The sequence below is a fragment of the Solenopsis invicta genome, chromosome 5 (assembly GCF_016802725.1).
Source record: "Solenopsis invicta isolate M01_SB chromosome 5, UNIL_Sinv_3.0, whole genome shotgun sequence".
Lineage (NCBI taxonomy): Eukaryota > Metazoa > Arthropoda > Insecta > Hymenoptera > Formicidae > Solenopsis > Solenopsis invicta.
Genome location: NC_052668.1, coordinates 10,387,328 through 10,404,841, shown reverse-complemented (window position 1 = coordinate 10,404,841; position 17,514 = coordinate 10,387,328). Strand labels below are relative to the sequence as shown.

The following is a 17,514-nucleotide window of genomic DNA, read 5'->3' as shown; positions in this document are numbered from 1 at the left end:
GATACATATTATACTGTTTTTTATGTAGAAAAATATATACATAGGAAAACAAAGTTTCTTTATTTGTTAAAAAACAATTTTTAATAAATATTTTAAAAAATAAAAATTGTTTTCTTTTTTAAACGTGAAAATAAAGCGATTTTTGAAAAAGTAAATTTAATCAAAAACGTTATTATTTTAAATAAACAAAAATAAACAAAATACTTTCAATAATCATTTTAACTCAAACCAGCATCAAAACGACTTCGATTTTTAAATTCGATCTTCGACTTCGATTGTACCTATTAAGAAATAATTCTTTAAAAAGACAAAAAATAAATTATTCTTTCTTGCTTGACGGGATGTTCTCGGAAAACATCAAAATAACTCCTCGAAACGATGTCGTTTCGATGTCAAATGAAGTCAAAAATTACTCCAAATTATTTGTGAAATTAATGAAAATTTCAAAAATTTTTGACTTGCATTTTTGACATTAAAACAACATCGTTTCAAGGAACAATTTTTGACTGGGGAAAAACTCTACAAATAGAGATCAAGACAAAAACAGAACGAATTTCTCGCCCAGTTGTCCATTTCAAGATTAAATAAAATAGCTTTATTACAATCAAGGGGGTAATGTGGCAATCATTCCGATCACAAGTAAAATAAAATATTATAAAATTAAAACTCTAAAAATAAATTATAAAAACAAAAGAAAAAAGACACACTTCAAGAAGAAAAATAGATTATCAGAATTATTATTTCATAAAAATATAACAAAAGAAGAAATAAAAGTTATAAAGTAAAAACCAGATGGCAAAGAAATCACAAATTAAAAAGACACCACAAATAGTATATAAAAAAGAGTTTTCGGAGACAATGGCATCCACCTCAAATCTTGCCAGTGGCTGATTGGAAATTAATACGAATAGATATTCAAAGTTAATACAAATTATCAGTAGGAGCATAATAAATTACAATTTAAATGACGTAATCGATCAATGATCGTTTAAATACGGGGTCAATTTTAATGGCTCACCTTGCTTAGTCTTTGTCATCAATTTGCAGCCAAATTATGTCAGCAAATTTCGCTTGGTTTTTGCCGACATTTTGCTGTCAAATTATGTTTGCGAGTTTTGCTCGATTTTAGCCGACAATTTGCTGTCAATGTACATCTGCAAGCTTTGCTCGATATTTGCCTACAATTTGTTATAAAATTATATTTACAAGTTTTGCTCGATATCTGCCGACAATTTGTTGCCATGTTATATGTACAAGCTTTGCTTGGTTTTTAGCAATTTGTTGTCCAATGGTGTCAACAAGTTTTGTCGCCAAAACATAATCTTAATGCGGACACAGTTGACTCCAATTTGCTGAGTATTTTTGATTAAATTTGCTAGCAATTTGTTGGCAAATTGCTGACATTTTGCTATCTGGTATATTATATTAGAAATTACATATCCGTCGGTAAATCATGCTCCTATGGTGAAAAGTGGGATACAGCCATTATAAGTCACTCTGTACATACTGGGTTGGCAAGTAACGCGTTACTTATAACGTCGTTACTGTTAGAGAAAAGTAAGGGTTATTGTACGCACTGGATAATTGTACGCTTCCTGGTTTGGCATCTTCCCAATGAATAAAGATTATATCACTGCGATTTTTGTAGGCTGAAGGTAGTAGAGGAGAAGAGGGTAATATGGCACCCATTTTCATTTTATTGAATCATTTTGTTTATAATTAATATTTTCTATTGAAACTTGAACGATTACATTCGTCAAAATGTTGTTTGACAGATTCTAGGCTCAAAATAATGAGATATTTATTATTTAGGACGTGATTTATAAAAATCTAATGCTCTGCATAATCGGTGGCAGAAAAAAAGTGATTGTAATATGGCTATCTATAAGAATAATTTAAAAAAGTTAGTTTAGTTTAGAAGAAACACAGTATCTTGTTACAAAATTATGTATTTTTAATTTTCCATTGTTTAGAATTTTTCTAATATAGAATTTTCTTGCGTTCAGTAACTTTAAAAATACCATTAGAAATTTAGTTAGAAATGTCATTTTATCCCTGCTTAACATTAAACAACAAGCATAAAATAATGTTTTTAATGTTTCTAAACACCGCTCTCTAGAATGACGATCGATTTATTGAAGAAATATTTCAATATAAAAATTTTGCTTAAAAAGCCATATTAATAAAATTTCATGTTATTGTTTTAACTTTGTATAACTCAAAATGTGTATAGCTGAATAAAAAGGTAAATAATAAAAAAAACACTCAAGTGTATGTATATTCGTGTGATAATACACTCAAGTTTAAGAATAATGAGAAAGTATGAGTAATTAAAGGTTAAAGGTGAACCTTGAAAAAGTTTAGAAGTGCTCAAAAGTAAAAATGCCTTATAACAATTGTCACTTATTATGTATTGTCATATTAATATCACTAAAAAACGGCAGGCTACTAAATGAATAACTCCATAAGCAATTGTTAGAATACGTCATCTAATAACGGAGATAATAGGGGTAACCATATTGTCGACAGTAGCCATAATACCCTCTTCTCCTCTATTTTTAAATATATATAGGTTATATCATTTAAAAACGTAGTTAATTGAAAAAATAAGAAAAAGTAAAAACATAATTTTTACGTATTCACACACATAGTTAATTCTTATATTTAAGTCTGTCTTAAGTATGATCTTAAGATATCATCAACCAATGCAAGAGAGAGCCGTATTAGTATTTTAACACATTATTTAAAACAGTCTTGAAATCAGAATTGACTATGAGTATCGGCTTCAGTATGCCAAGCCCATCCTATAAGTATGTACATAAAATGTATAACAGAGCGTAAGCATAACATAAGGTCACTGGACTAATGAGTATCCAGCATAACGTCGCTATATTGACTTATCTACATAAGATTCTCATTGGTCAAGTGGCCTAAAGTTGTATTTACACTAGAATGGGCTTCAATCGATTATGCAAACGCAGAGATTGTAAGTGCGCGAAGAAATTTTGTCTCCCATATAAAATCTCAATTTTGTGAGTTTGTAAAGGCTTAAAGGGGAATCCTGATGTAGAAATCAAAAAGTAAGAATACTTTTAGCGATTTTAATGTAAACAATAAATCTTTTTGAAACTCTGGGGTTATAGTGTATGTACCATATTTAAAGTACACGATCAAATTTTTTTGAGTACAGAAAGTGACTATATTTTCGAAATATAAGGGCGGATCCAACGTGTCCAAAATTTAAATACATATCGGCAGTCACGTGATATTTCTTTGCAGGATCATTATTTAAACAAAACACTAAAAAGATTTTTAAAGAGAATACTGAAAGTTCGTCGCTAAACCAAAAAAATTGTTAAAAAATTGAAAATTTATAAAAATGGTGAACTAAAAGAAAGTTCAATTTTCACTCTAAAAATTTGTTTGCTTTGTTTAAAAAATATTTAAATAAATTTTTGTTATCAGTAGTTCACCGTATATTTATCGTATATTTATCACTCACAGGTATATTTAAAGATAATACTCAAATTATGAGTATTATCTTTAAAAATATCTCTTTATAAGTGTTGTTTTAAGTAAACTTGTGAAGAAATATCACGACCGCCGATTTGTATCTAAAATTTTGTACATCTGTCCTTATATTTCGGAAATATAACAACTTTCAGTACCCAAAAAAATTTAATCTTAGCTTTTACATCAGGATGCTTATGCGCAAGTCATGAGTTTTACTAACTGAACGACCACTTACACACGTACGGTTTATGAAACATATCAATACGTCACTATATGTATACTACTACATCAATATCATTTGCACACATACGGATAAATTTTTATATAATCTTTTAATATTGAATTAGGTGTCTAACAGTCTAATTTTAAATACTTGACTAATTTTAAATACTTGTTATTTCTTCATGTAATTTACATCTTTATATAAAGTCTATAGTGCAAGCATGTATAAATGAATATATTTTAATTCTGGAATAGAATTTCCGAATCTGTATAAATAATATATATGAAAAGTTGTTACAAAATTATTGCATTTAAAACAGGAACATTAGGATTTATAAATCACAATAGGTCATAAAGGGTTAATAGGTTTTTCCAAAGAGTTTATTTATTTATTTTTATTTCTTTTCGAATTTATTTCTACAAAAATTAAGAATTTATAATAAAATTAGTTTATTTTTATTGCCTATAAAGAAAAATTGATCCAACTTGTTTTGGTCTGCTTATTATAATAAATTTTAGAAATCAGTCATCAATTCTCTTCTTCATAGTTACATGTAACACGATAAATGACGAAACAAAACGGATTCGCGCATTAAAAAAAAAGTGCTTGATAATAAATGTTGCAATGTATTTTTCCTGCGCTCGCCAGCTGAAGAAGAGCACGTCCAATTAAACGCGAGGGGACGGAAATCGAAATCTTGGGCGCCAGGCGCGAACTCACGCAAAAATTCGGTACTCGTAAGTTACTCGGTAGATTTGCCCGCGGCTCGCTCGGCCTGTAACAGAGGAGCGCGGTTCTTGAGTGTAACGGAAGAGAAGAAAATGGAGCACAATTATGACACACATTTACATTAACAAGAACAATATATTTAAAAATTTCTAGAAATTCTGTGAAGTGGTTAAACAATATTATTTAATATAAGCAAAAGAAGAAACGAAAATTTACAACGAGAATAGGCTCTCTATTGACCGTATTCATAGTTCTATCTTGAGAAACGAGGATTTCTTGTCATTGTCTCGCGTGCTACGTTTTATCTTATGCAAAACAAAGACAGACAGAAACAAGGAATCCTCATTTCTTAAGTAGAAACTATGAATACGGGTATATAATATCCGTTATACGTAACATCTGGTATGCACTCTCGGTCGAATACTTCAGAACTTAACGTGGTACTTCTCTAATCGCGCGCACCCGGAATACTCTAAAAATGCGTCAATAGCGTACTTCGGCATCTGGTTTCTTACACAATAATTTTGCGCAAATCTTGCAGAAATCGATAGAAGTCGGTATCTTGAATCTCACTGAGATTGGAAAATACAAATTTCGGGCGATGTCTAATCCTTTTCGAAATAACCAGAGGAATATGGTACGCGACAGGTTGACGGCAGAAGGCCTCACCAAAAAGAAAGAAGAACGATATACGTGTTTCTCGATAGCGGCCCCGCGCGTACCACGGTCGCGCGAGCCTCGCACGCGTAACCCGAGAAGATCCTCATACGGTATGGAGACCGATCTCTCGGTAATTAATGCGTAATCAATCTCGACCATGAATACCCATTTCGGTAACGCGGAAGTCTGTACAGAAACGGAACTCCAGGAGATCAACCTTGACCCAGACTAATCTATGGTTACCGGAGTGGCGGCTTACAATCTTCCTTAAGGGGTAACACCACCTTTGAGATTTAAAAGAATCGATTTTTTTTTTTGCTTAAATCATTAGTTTATACTTATAAAAATATGCTGTAAGTAGTTTTAGAACAAAATTCAAACTATATTATAGTGTTTGAACTAATTAAATGAATCGTCTCTATGCGCCTACCGAGTAGCTGCAAGCGATTTGGAGCGGCTTCTCTATGCTTCGTAGTTATTTGGGCCTTATTTATGTATCGAAAATAGACCTTTGACTAACACAATATAGATGTTATTACTTGTACTATATCAATAAATAGTTTTGAAAGCGTCGGTTTCTGTGTTTATGCGACGCCATTAGTTTTTCTGTGTTTATGCAACAAACTTGGCTGTTTGTTATTATAATGATGGCTATAACAGTCTAATGAAAATTTTGCAAGTCTAAAACCTAGTGGTGGGCACTACTTGTCATTATTATTGCCAAAAATTGGATGCGCGGCGCGTAGTACTTGCCAAGCGCAGTCTCACCCAAGAAGCAAAAAAGACCAGAATATCATTATTAGCAACAAGAAAGGAATATAATGAGGCTGCTGAACTTGTGGAAGGACCGCTTTATGGGGCAGGCATCGCAGATTAGAGATAAATTAAAAATTTTCAAACACATTTTTATACACAAAAAATCAGTTACCAAAACTTTAAACGCGTTTTTCTCAAAACACAGTTTTTCAAATTTGCGTGCAAGGTTACTCTTACAATTTTTATCCGAGTGACTTGAAATTTTAACACAATCTTCTTGTATTCTACAGGGAAGTACGTAGGCTTTTTGCGAAATGTTGAAAACTCTTTTTGTAATCAGCATTTTTTTAACAAACTTTTGGGAGAAAAATCCACTTTATTTTATAAATAACTGCCATTTTGATAAAAATTAATATTTTTAAAAATCCCTACGTACTTTCTTAGTTTTGAATATGTAGATAATAAAGATTTTTTTTGTTTGGTTCTAACATAAACCATGTCACAGAAAACTTGCACGCAAAAATTCATCTTTAAGAAAAGACGATTTCGTAAATGGGCCAATACGCCGCCATTTTGTGCGTAAAAGAAAATTAAAAAATATTTTTTTACTCGTCAATATATGTACAATAAAGCCCTCTAAGCTTTTTTTATATAAAGTTATTCATTTGCCGACAATAAATTCCCAAACTTAGGTATCATTTTAGGGCCTCAAAGGTGGTGTTACCCCTTTACGGCGGTAGTCGTAGGCACTCCGGGTTTCTCTTTCCAGTTTGATGGTGCACCAAACAGTGACGAGCCGGCCTGTACCTTTCAGCTCCGCCGAATTTCCGCGCGTCCCGTAACATCAGTAGGGGAGGTACCGCGATTTTTCCGACTCCCTTCCGTGGACGCTCTCCGGCAGCGGAGCTTTTCTCTTTAAACAACGTTTTTCTTGGTCGCCGATCCTTCGGTAGCGGCTGTCTTCAGCATCGTGCTCCTCGATCTTCCATTCTTTCGGAAGTCCTTCCAAATCTCGAACGGCTTGTTAGAGGAGATTCGGGGGGAAATAACTTGATAGGCTCTTCCACGTTACGTACTTACGGTGTGTCATCGGGCTGGCCAGGCATCGACCGACTCTGACCGATCGTTCTTCGCCCTGCGTCCTGTATGCTAGCTTGGTTGTACTTTATTCCTCCGTCGCTGCCTCTACGAAATTAATTAATTATGGTAGCGCATCATCACAAATGGAGAGTAAATAGAAAGATAAAAAAAGAAACGAGCGAAGCTCCGGACTTAGCATTCGGACGCATATTCGGTACCGTCACTGCTACACTTGTTCCTCCCACGACGCTCCGCATCCGTGTGATCGCTTCCAGTAATACAATTTGCCGATATCGACCGCTCTGGCGAGAACCTATAATACGTCTCTGCCGCACCTCCGACACTCTCACGCAAATGGAGTCAAAATAAAAAAAATAATTATATAAAGAGTGCTATAATACAATAGTCGCGCTTCCGACTTCCTCCCGGGGAAGAGAAGCGCAACCCTCCGCACTCCGTGTGACCGCATTTACAAAGCATCATGTCACAATATTCGATAGATTGAAGATTTATCAAATATTTACCCGAGATAAATATGTTTTAATATATATCTCTCCCGAACTTTGTTGATAGCAGGTACTATATAATTGTACATATATATTTAGCGACAAAGGAGTCTCATGTGGAAATGCGCAGTCAGACTTCATTTTAGGAATGTGCTAGAAAAAAATCTATTTTTCTTTTTCAGTGGATTAGATGAGCTCTCTTCTACTCAGTGCATTGATGTTCTCCAGAGGCTGGCGCGTTGTGGGCGCACTGTCGTGTGCACGGTACACACGCCTAGCGCGAACGCATTTAAGAAATTTGATCACGTTTACATCATAAGCAACGGACAATGCGTTTACAGAGACTCCGCAAGCAACGTGGTGCCATTCTTGCGAAACATAGACATAGAATGCCCAAAACATTACAATCCGGCGGACTTCAGTGAGTAATACATATAGACTGAAATTCAGAATATGCTTATAAAGATGTTAGCGCACTTTTTTTGTTATTTTATCTTTATCATTCATTAGATGTAAAACAAGAAAAGAACAAAAACGTGCTAATATCATTATAAACGCGTTTTGTATATGGGCCATAATCTCATGAACATCTATCGTTTATATAATATTGTACTTTTTGCTTCGCAATGCAGTGAAATCTGGAGGATAAAAATGTAGCCATCGGCTACTTTAAATTACTACTAAGAATTTTCATCCAATGTGCATGCATAATTTATTTATATTATTGAGTAATGTAATTTGGAAGAAACGCTATGAAGCATTGATTTTGATCTTTTTATAAATAATGTCAAGGAAATTATAAGAATTAAGAATTGATAATTTATAATTCAACTAATAAGAAAAATTAGTTGTAAATTCTTAATTAACGTATTAAAAATTAATAAGTTAATTAAGAATTTACAATTAATTCAATTTCAATAAAAAAAACGATTACATTAACAAAATTACATTAACATAAAATATTTATTTTAGTAATTGAGATCTCAGCTGGTGATTATGGTTCCAATGTCGTCGAACAGATGGTCGCATGCGTAAACGCGAAGCTACCGCTTCCAATTTTTCGATCAAAGACCGAGTTTGATTTCGCTAAAAAGAATTTAACTTTAAAAATCCCATGGATCGTTCAATCTAGTACGCTAGTGAAGAGAATGATGGTGCAGATTTATCGAAATAGAGTAAGTTTAACATATTTTGTATTTTTAGATAATAAAATCTATATCAAAAAAATATTTTATGCTTTGTAAAAATATTTTACAAAGCGTAAAATATATTTTTCATATAATTTTATTGATAAAATGTCAGAAGAAATATAAAAAAAAATCGGCTACGTCCAGTCGAGACCGAACAGGATCTGCCTTTTCATAATTTAAATGATAAATTCTTGTTGCAATAATGTAAAAAAAAAACTAAATTTTCTGTCTTTAACTTAAAGAGTTAAGATATTCAAATCTCCTAGTTTTTATTGATATATCAAATTTTATACGACTCACAATCAACAATCGATACACAGTATGGCGTCTGCGCGCGCTTTTCTTTACTATACATACATCTGTTGTTCTTAACGACTGCATATAACGTCCACTGTGATCTCTTATAAAATAAATCTAATCGTATATAAGACTATGCACATTTATTGCTTACCCTGCCTAAACAATTCTATGCAATTTTTATTGGCAGTTTTGATTTAGATAAGCCTTAGCTTGCGATATCGGGATATCACGTATCCAGTGCGATTTCATTGTTGTAACTTTTTTATAATATAGTTTGACCTGGATTAAGGTTCAAAAAAACTTTAACTATCCATAGATATGATAAGCCTGCAGGAGCCTTTCTTTGTGTCACTTTCAACGTGAGAGTACACAAAAGTTCGAAAAGGATATCCTCGTGTACCTAACTCGTAAGTTTACGGCGTTCTGGATATCCCTTTATTTTTTATTAACTATAAGTTTACTGAGTTCTAGATATTATAAAAGTAAGTGCATAAAATTGTATAATTAAAAAAATTATTTTTGTGTAATACATACACATTGTTACGTGCATTGTAATATTCTTTCGCTTTTACTATATATTAAAATGCGTGCAAACACTGAAACTTCTAGGATTCTCTTCGAGATTAGTGCTTCTTAATTATATATACTAGTAATGTTCAATTTTGAATCGATCTTTTGGAAAATCGTTTCTTTTTTTTTCAATTCTCGATTTTTTTACATCGATTCTTAAATTTCGATTATATCGGCGAATCGATTCTTAAGGGCTGAGATCCGGGTCTCGATTCTCAGAGAGAATCAATCATGAGCGTTTCTCAGTTTTTAAAGCAGTTTCCGAAAACTGGTCGTGATTGGTTCCACTCTCGTTTTACATATATATATATATATATATATATATATAGGGGAGATCGGGGTAAATCGTTAGACCTATTTTTCTTTTGTGTCTCCTGAGTCCTATATTAATTTAAAAAAAAAAAACATGAACCGGTTTGAAAGGTTGAACTTTCCCCTTCACAATGCCGATATAAGTAGAACATGCAAATGTACTTGCTTTAAAGTACATATAAAAATGTCGACCAATGTTAAGAATTAAGAATAGCCCCAAGCCCGAGGTAATTCGTAACTAGTCCGGGAATATTCCAAAATTTGTATTTTAAGTTGAAAGTCTGTAAAAAAGCTGTTGTTAAGACTTTCTTTTATTTAAAAAAGGATGTAGGTATACAAAAAACAAATGCAAACATACACGTTCGCATGTTCTTTTATGCCATCGGTGTGACAGATTTCCTAACCTCACAAGTGTCAATCTTTAACGCTTTATAACTTTTTACCTGCTTAAGAGCGCCGATTTTATATTTATATTCATGTTCTATGTACTAAAAGACACAATATTATCAAGTTTAAATTAAATCAATGAAGAACTTTACCTCAATGCTTAACTCTGCATAGCGCAGACGTTCGTAACACAGCCAAAGGGTTAGGGTTATCCAACTTAGGTTAGGCACTGCAATCAGTATTAACGAATCGCCCCGTGCTCGATATTACGAATAGCCCCAACATCAACTGTGCGCATTATTGCGTATGATCAACAAAAATAGACATCACACAGCAAAAAGTAAACACGAAATGTTTCAAATACGTTCAACTGGACACGATACATTCAAAGTTTTCAAAAAAACCTTATTATCTTATTTAAATTTCGAAGAAATGCCGACTATCAGAAATTACTTCGACTGTCGCAAAACACATTTTTCACTACTACGACTTCAATATGACGCCGTTACCAACAAATCTTTGTTAGCAACATTGTTACATTAGGACGTGTTTACAGTGTTTAAAGTAAATTTTTAATATGTACCCATAAAAAGATATTTCCAATTATCGAATTACCTCGTTTAACGATTTGCCCCGGTCTCCCCTATATATAAACTAATATGAGAGAGACAGTGATTTTCCACCTCCCGTAATTATCGGGACACCGAAATGAATCCTCCTGTGTATGAACATCCATTCAAATACTAGTACTAACGCTGTAAGACACAATTATCTTACAGCAATCTTTAACGCGTATATAACTATGTAAAGAATATTGTTACGCCCGGTATTGGCAGTATTGGCGCGTGAACGTCGCGGTTGTAGATCGTCTTCTGCCAATGTGTTATGGTGTTCGTGTTGTTGATTTGTTCTTGAATTACGCTGTGTTATTAAAAAGCTCTTTCGTATTAAAGAAAACTTTCTTATTTCCTGAGCGCGAGTAAAACAATGAGTACGCGAGTGAGCTAGAAAACAAGGTGACCTTTCCGAACGTAACAATATGTATAGTGATAAATATAAAAGAAATCTAAAATATTTTATTTAAAGCATACTATTTTCATTTTTATCGATATACAGAAATAATGTAAATTATATTTTATTTTTGAATTCCTAATATTATAGAGGAGAAGAAGGTATTATGACTACTGTCGACAATACGGCTACCCCTATTATTTCCGTTATTAGCTATTCTAACAATTGCTTATGGAGTTATTCATTTAATAGCCCGCCGTTTTTTACTGATGCTAACATGCCAATACGTAATAATTGACAATTGTTATAAGGCATTTTTACTTTTGAGTACCTCTAAACTTTTTTAAGATACACTTTTAACCTTTAATTACATACACTTCCTCATTATTCTTAAACTTGAGTGTATTATCACACGAAAGTACATACACTCGAGTGTATTTTTGTTACTCTTTATTCGGCCGTATACATTTAGAGTTATACAAAGTTAAAACAATAACATGGAATTTTGTTAATATGGTTTTTTAAGCGAAATTTTTATATTGAAATATTTCTTTGATAATCAATTGTCATTCTGAAGAACGGTGTTTAGAAACATTAGAGACATCATTTTATGCTTGTTGTTTAATGTTAAACAGGGATAAAATGATATTTTTAATGAAATTTTTAATAGTATTTCTGAAGCTTCTGAACGCAGGAAAATTCTAAATCAGGAAAATTCTAAACAATGGAAAATTAAAAACATATAATTTTGTAACAAGATACTGTGTTTCTTTTAAACTAAACTAATTTTTTAAAATTAATTTTAAGGATAGCCATATTACAACCACTTTTTTCTTCCACCGATTATGCAGTGCATTAGATTTTTATAAATTACATCCTAAATAATAAATATTTCATTACTTTGAATCTAGAATCTGTTAAACAACACTCTGACAAATGTAATCGTTCAAATTTCAATAGAAAATATTAATTATAAAGAAAGTTATTCAATAAAATGAAAATGGGTGCCACCCTCTTTTCCTCTATATTTTTATTTTATCAATATTAAAATCAGATATATTAACAATTTAACTATTTACTTTTTAATTTATTTTTTATTATGTTATCCATTAATTTACATTGCTTGTATTGTCTACATAAAAAATTTTGTTTGAACAATACGTAAATAATCAGTATAGACGTAATCTTGAAATGTACAGCACAATACTGCTTAATTAAAAGAATAAAAAAGATCAATTTTTGTGAAATAAATTCATTGACATTCGATTTTTGGGCGAATCGATACTTTCAGTTACGATTCAGTTCGATTAAAAAAAATCGATTTTTTTTTACAAGATCGAACATTACTAATATATACAGTAATAGAGAGATATTTTACATGTACAATAATGGATAATTATATATACAATAACAAAAAATCCACACATTTTGAACTAAAAAATAGAGAAGAAAATAGTATTGATGGTATGGATGGGTTACATAAATATTAATAACATCCGTATTATTTCCGTATTATTAACAAAATAGTAATAATTATTTTTGAAATTATTTGTTTAGTAGCCTTTATATATAATGGCATTAATATGCCAATACTTAATAGCTAATTATTATAAGCATTATTATAAGGCATTTCATTTTTAAACTTTTCAAAATTTTTTATATTTTAACATCTAATTACACATACTTCTTTATTGTTTTCAAGTTTGAGCGTATTATAACATGAATGCATATACATTCGAGTAGTTTCTTTTTGTTATTTAACTTTTTATTTGGCTGACACATTTCGAGTTAGTTAATAGCATTTTGTTAACGTGAGTATGAAAACATGCTGGTAATATGGGCACTATCGAGATTTTTGTATCAAAATAATTTTTCAATAAATCAATTGTCACTCTACAAGGCTTTGTTCAGAAACATGTCATTAAGCAAGGATAAAGATATCATTTTATTCTTGCTGTTTAATGTTAAAACACAGGAAAATTCTAAGCCATGGAAAATTAAAAATATATAATTTTATCACAAAATATATATATATTTTTAAAAATAAAACTAATTTTTAAATGCACTTTCGTGATGGTCCATATTACCACCCTTGTTTCTCTTCGATCCATGCAGTGTAGTTACACTTTTATAAATCGTGTTCTAAGTCAATCAAATCTAAGTAATAAATATCTTATAACTTTGAGTTTAGAATCTATTAAATAACATTTTAAATATAATCATTAAGTTTTAATACCTATAAAATATTGATTATTAAAATTGTTATTAAATAAAATGTAAATGATGCCATAATATCGCCTTCTCTTCTATGCTTTTAGTTTAGAGGTAACGTGATAAAATTATATTATTCCACAGACTCTGATGTGGCGGAGAAGTAACCAAAAATAGCAATGGCGAACAAAATACAGGCATAATGTAGTTGACAATGTGAATGTCATGTTATAATTTTTTTCTCAAATTTGCTAATAAACTACGGGCATATTACTGTTATTTTGCTTACTGGAATTAATAGCTAAATATTAAATGATTTCTATCATAAGAAATCTTTAAATACAAAAAAAACGTGCACAATAATACTAAAAAGAAATTACATTCTACGAGAACTAACAAAGTTATTAGATATTTGGATGGTAGATTTCTTTCAAAATACATAAAGTTGAGCAGATTTCTCTGTATGTTCACAGAATTACATATACCTGAAGATAGTTCTACACTTCTTCCTTGGACTAGTAGTTGGGGCGTTATTTCTTAATATGGGCAATAATGGGTCCAAGGCCTTCTTCAATGTCTTCTTTTGCTTCTCATGTATCACCATTTTTCTGTACATACCCATGTTACCAGTACTGCTGCATTGTAAGGAAAAGTTTCTTTTTATGCGTAGAAAATTAAGAACGGTTCATAAAGAAATAATAAATCAACACTTCCTTCCTGATCAAAATTTTACCTATTTTACATTCATTATAAAAAAACGTGTTTATTACACACTAAAAAAAAAGTTGTTAACTTGACTAAATTTTTCAACCCGATTAAATTTTTCAGTTCAAGTATATTTATGTATTTAACTTAAATATACAAAATATTTGAATATTTTAGCATTTGTGTATTTAACAACACATATTTAACTTAAAAATATTTAAATTGAAGAAATTTAATAAAGTTGAAAAATTTATTCAAGTTTTAATAACTTTTTTTCAATGTACAATCAAAGCGTAATATAATTTTATGATACTTATCGTTAATCGCTACAAACATATACAGGATGTTTGATAAATACTACTTATATTCTCGGGGTTGATAGAGCAGGTCAAACTAAGAAGAAAAGTCTTTTACTATTTTTCATTATTTGCAATAGTTACCGAGATAAAAATTAGTGAAATTTGTCGAATGAGCGCGTACTTTCCTTATCCATCGCACGCGAGGACAGCCCGTCTGTCACGAAGCTAATGGCGGTGCAGTAAGGAAGGAGAAGCAGCATTATCTATCGGCCAGCGGCCTAAGATTCCCGCTCTGAGCTGCTCGTTTCCTCGTTTTCTTAGCAGAACAAATTTTTTTAATATAATATAAATTTCTAAATATGAAAATGTATCTTTAAATGTGTGTACATAATTACATTTAAAGATACATACACACATACACACATTTAAAGATACATTTTCATATTTAGAAATTTATATTAAATTAAAAAAATTTGTTCTGATAAAAAAACGAGGAAACGAATAGATCACAATCAGCGGGAATTTTATTAAGACTTATCTACAATAGAAGTCGTTAAGGTCGTAGACGCGGTCGCAGTTTTAAGTCGCATAGACGGAGACTCGCAATATAAATACTGTCTACATAAATTCGTAAAGTCGCAAACAGTCGCAAAAATGAAAAGGACGGAGCTCAAGAATAGTCTGTTTTCTATGCTTAATCCTTTTTTAAATATGAATCGTCAAGCTGTAATTTGTTTATTATACGTATGTACATACGTATGTCAATACGTGTGACTTTACCGTACTTGCGGATCGTCATTTTGTCTGATTTGCTTGTCGTAATAATCGTAGTCGTAGAAATAGAAATTAAACTACGAACTTAGGAATAGAGGGACGGAGCCTAAAGTCTTACTTTAGGCAAGAGGGGGTGTTCTTTCAGACATGCAGGAGGAGCCGTTCTCCGTCATATTGGTTTCAAAAAACTTATATATAGATATGTGTCAGTGACATCCCGTTTGCGCTGTGTTAGTGTGATAGCTATAAAGTTGAGTTAGATACTCAAACTCATTCGTCTTATTCTTCAACGTTAATTAACTCTTTAAAAATAAAAATGGTAAAATGCATAGTACCAGGATGTTTCACAAAAAATTTTTTAGACAAATATAAAAATAAATTTTAGAAAATATTGGAACAAAATTAAAAAATTAGTTTCCACAGATAAAAAATTAATCTTATTAATACGTAATATTTTATTTTTATTAATATAAAAACATATTTTCTTTGTTGATACTATTGATGTATGTGTTTGTTGATACTTTATTTATTTAAAGCAAAAAAGAAAAAAATTATTTTAAATTATTATTTTTTATTTTATCAGTTTATTTTTTAGTTCGTTTTTATATGTAAAATATTATTTAATATGTTTATTATACTAGCTAATTACATTGCTAAATGTATTATATGTTATTAAATAATTAAAGAAAAATTTAATGTAAAAGATTAACAAAATTTTAAACTTTATTATTCTGTATTTTACACATACACTGTACATGTTTTAATGTGTGCAATTTTTGAAACCAATATGGCGCTCCCTCTTCCCCCCCGCCGCAAACGTGCCTCTTTCCTATAGGTTATGCACCGTCCCTCTATTCCTAAGTCCGTGAATTGGACCGATTCGTACGACTACAACTACGACTGCCTTAAAACCGAACATAAGCTCTCAAAGCGACCACTGAACGACTCTACGATCTGTCTTACGACCTTAATGACTTTTATTGTAGGCGATCCTGCTGCTGGCCGGTAGACAATGCTGCTTCTCTCACTATACCGCGCTGCCAGCCTCAACTGCCTCTATATTACAAGGGTAAGACCAGATGTTTCTCCCTGGGATTTCGACTCCAATTTTTTTACTTATTCTGGAAACAAAAAAAAAGTTTACATTTTTCGGCGTTTGATCGAATAGGCCTTAGTTTTGGAGAAATAAATTTGTAAAAATTGGCTATATCCGAAGCGAACCACGGCGCGCCATGAGTCTTTCCGGTAAATGTTTTTCCAAACAATGCAGTTGGCTTCGTGAGTTAGGTTTCTGCTTTATAATCGTGAGATCCGGGTTCGTTCCCGGAGGTGAGCAATTTTTTTTTTTTAATAAGTGTTTTTATTTATGTTTATTTTGATGATATTGGTATAGTATGCAAATTTTTGAAATAAAAAATTTAATTTAATAACACTTTAATGTCACACTAAACATTAATTTCTCACGATTATGAAGCAAGCACCTAACTCATGATGCCAACTGTACTGTTTAAAAAAATAATTACCGGGAAGGCTCATAGATGGCATGCCATGGTGCGCTTCGGATATGAACAATTTTCACAAATTTATTTCTCCGAAACCAGGGCCTATTCGATCAAATGCCGGGAGACGTAAACTTTTTTTTGTCTCCAGAATAAGTAAAAACATTGGGGTCAAAATCCCAGCGTGAGTTACCTGATCCTTCCCTTGTTAATGACCGACGGACGGTCCCCGCGTGCGATGGGCAGGGAAAGTACGCTCTCATTCACCAAACTTTACTAATTTTATTTGTAGAGACACAAAAATGAGATGATCGAAATGCCATTATTTTTAAAAATATCAGCTCAAAATCATTTCGTTATTTTCTTATTGCAGTTCCTTTGGAAATTCAGCTAATGAAACGTGAGCATTTTAATAGATGGTACGATCTTAGTGCGTATTTTTGGGCCTTTACAGTTGTTAATATACCTTTACAAGTAGGTTTTCTGTAAATTGTACTCGTATTTTATATATTTTTAGCATAAGCAATATATCAAAAGGATTCTTTTTCTTTGATAGCGCTATAGTCCAAATGGAGCTTTATAGCGAATTCAATTGGACTTATTAGTATACATATTAAAGCCGTCGTACACAAATCGACATAAAGATGTGTGTTTAATATAAATATATAAAAAAGTTAAACCGCAAAATCCTCAATATATTTTACTGTGCTGTTTGATAATATATATAATTTATCATTTGAAAAATTTGCATTTTATTTTTCATTTAGATTAGATCGGTTTATATGATTT

General features: G+C 31.5%; 1 protein-coding gene across 6 annotated transcripts in view; it reads left to right on the top strand.

The window, feature by feature from the left end:
- The window catches only part of LOC105193253 (ATP-binding cassette sub-family G member 1), a 106,817-nt gene that overhangs the window by 86,281 nt on the left and 3,022 nt on the right, over positions 1-17,514 (top strand). For all 6 annotated transcript variants that reach the window (XM_039449491.1, XM_039449492.1, XM_039449496.1 and 3 more), the window contains 4 exons: positions 7,650-7,888; positions 8,440-8,642; positions 13,922-14,090; positions 17,099-17,199. In XM_039449491.1, coding sequence (XP_039305425.1) covers positions 7,650-7,888; positions 8,440-8,642; positions 13,922-14,090; positions 17,099-17,199 — 712 coding nt within the window. The remainder of the gene's footprint in view (positions 1-7,649; positions 7,889-8,439; positions 8,643-13,921; positions 14,091-17,098; positions 17,200-17,514) is intronic.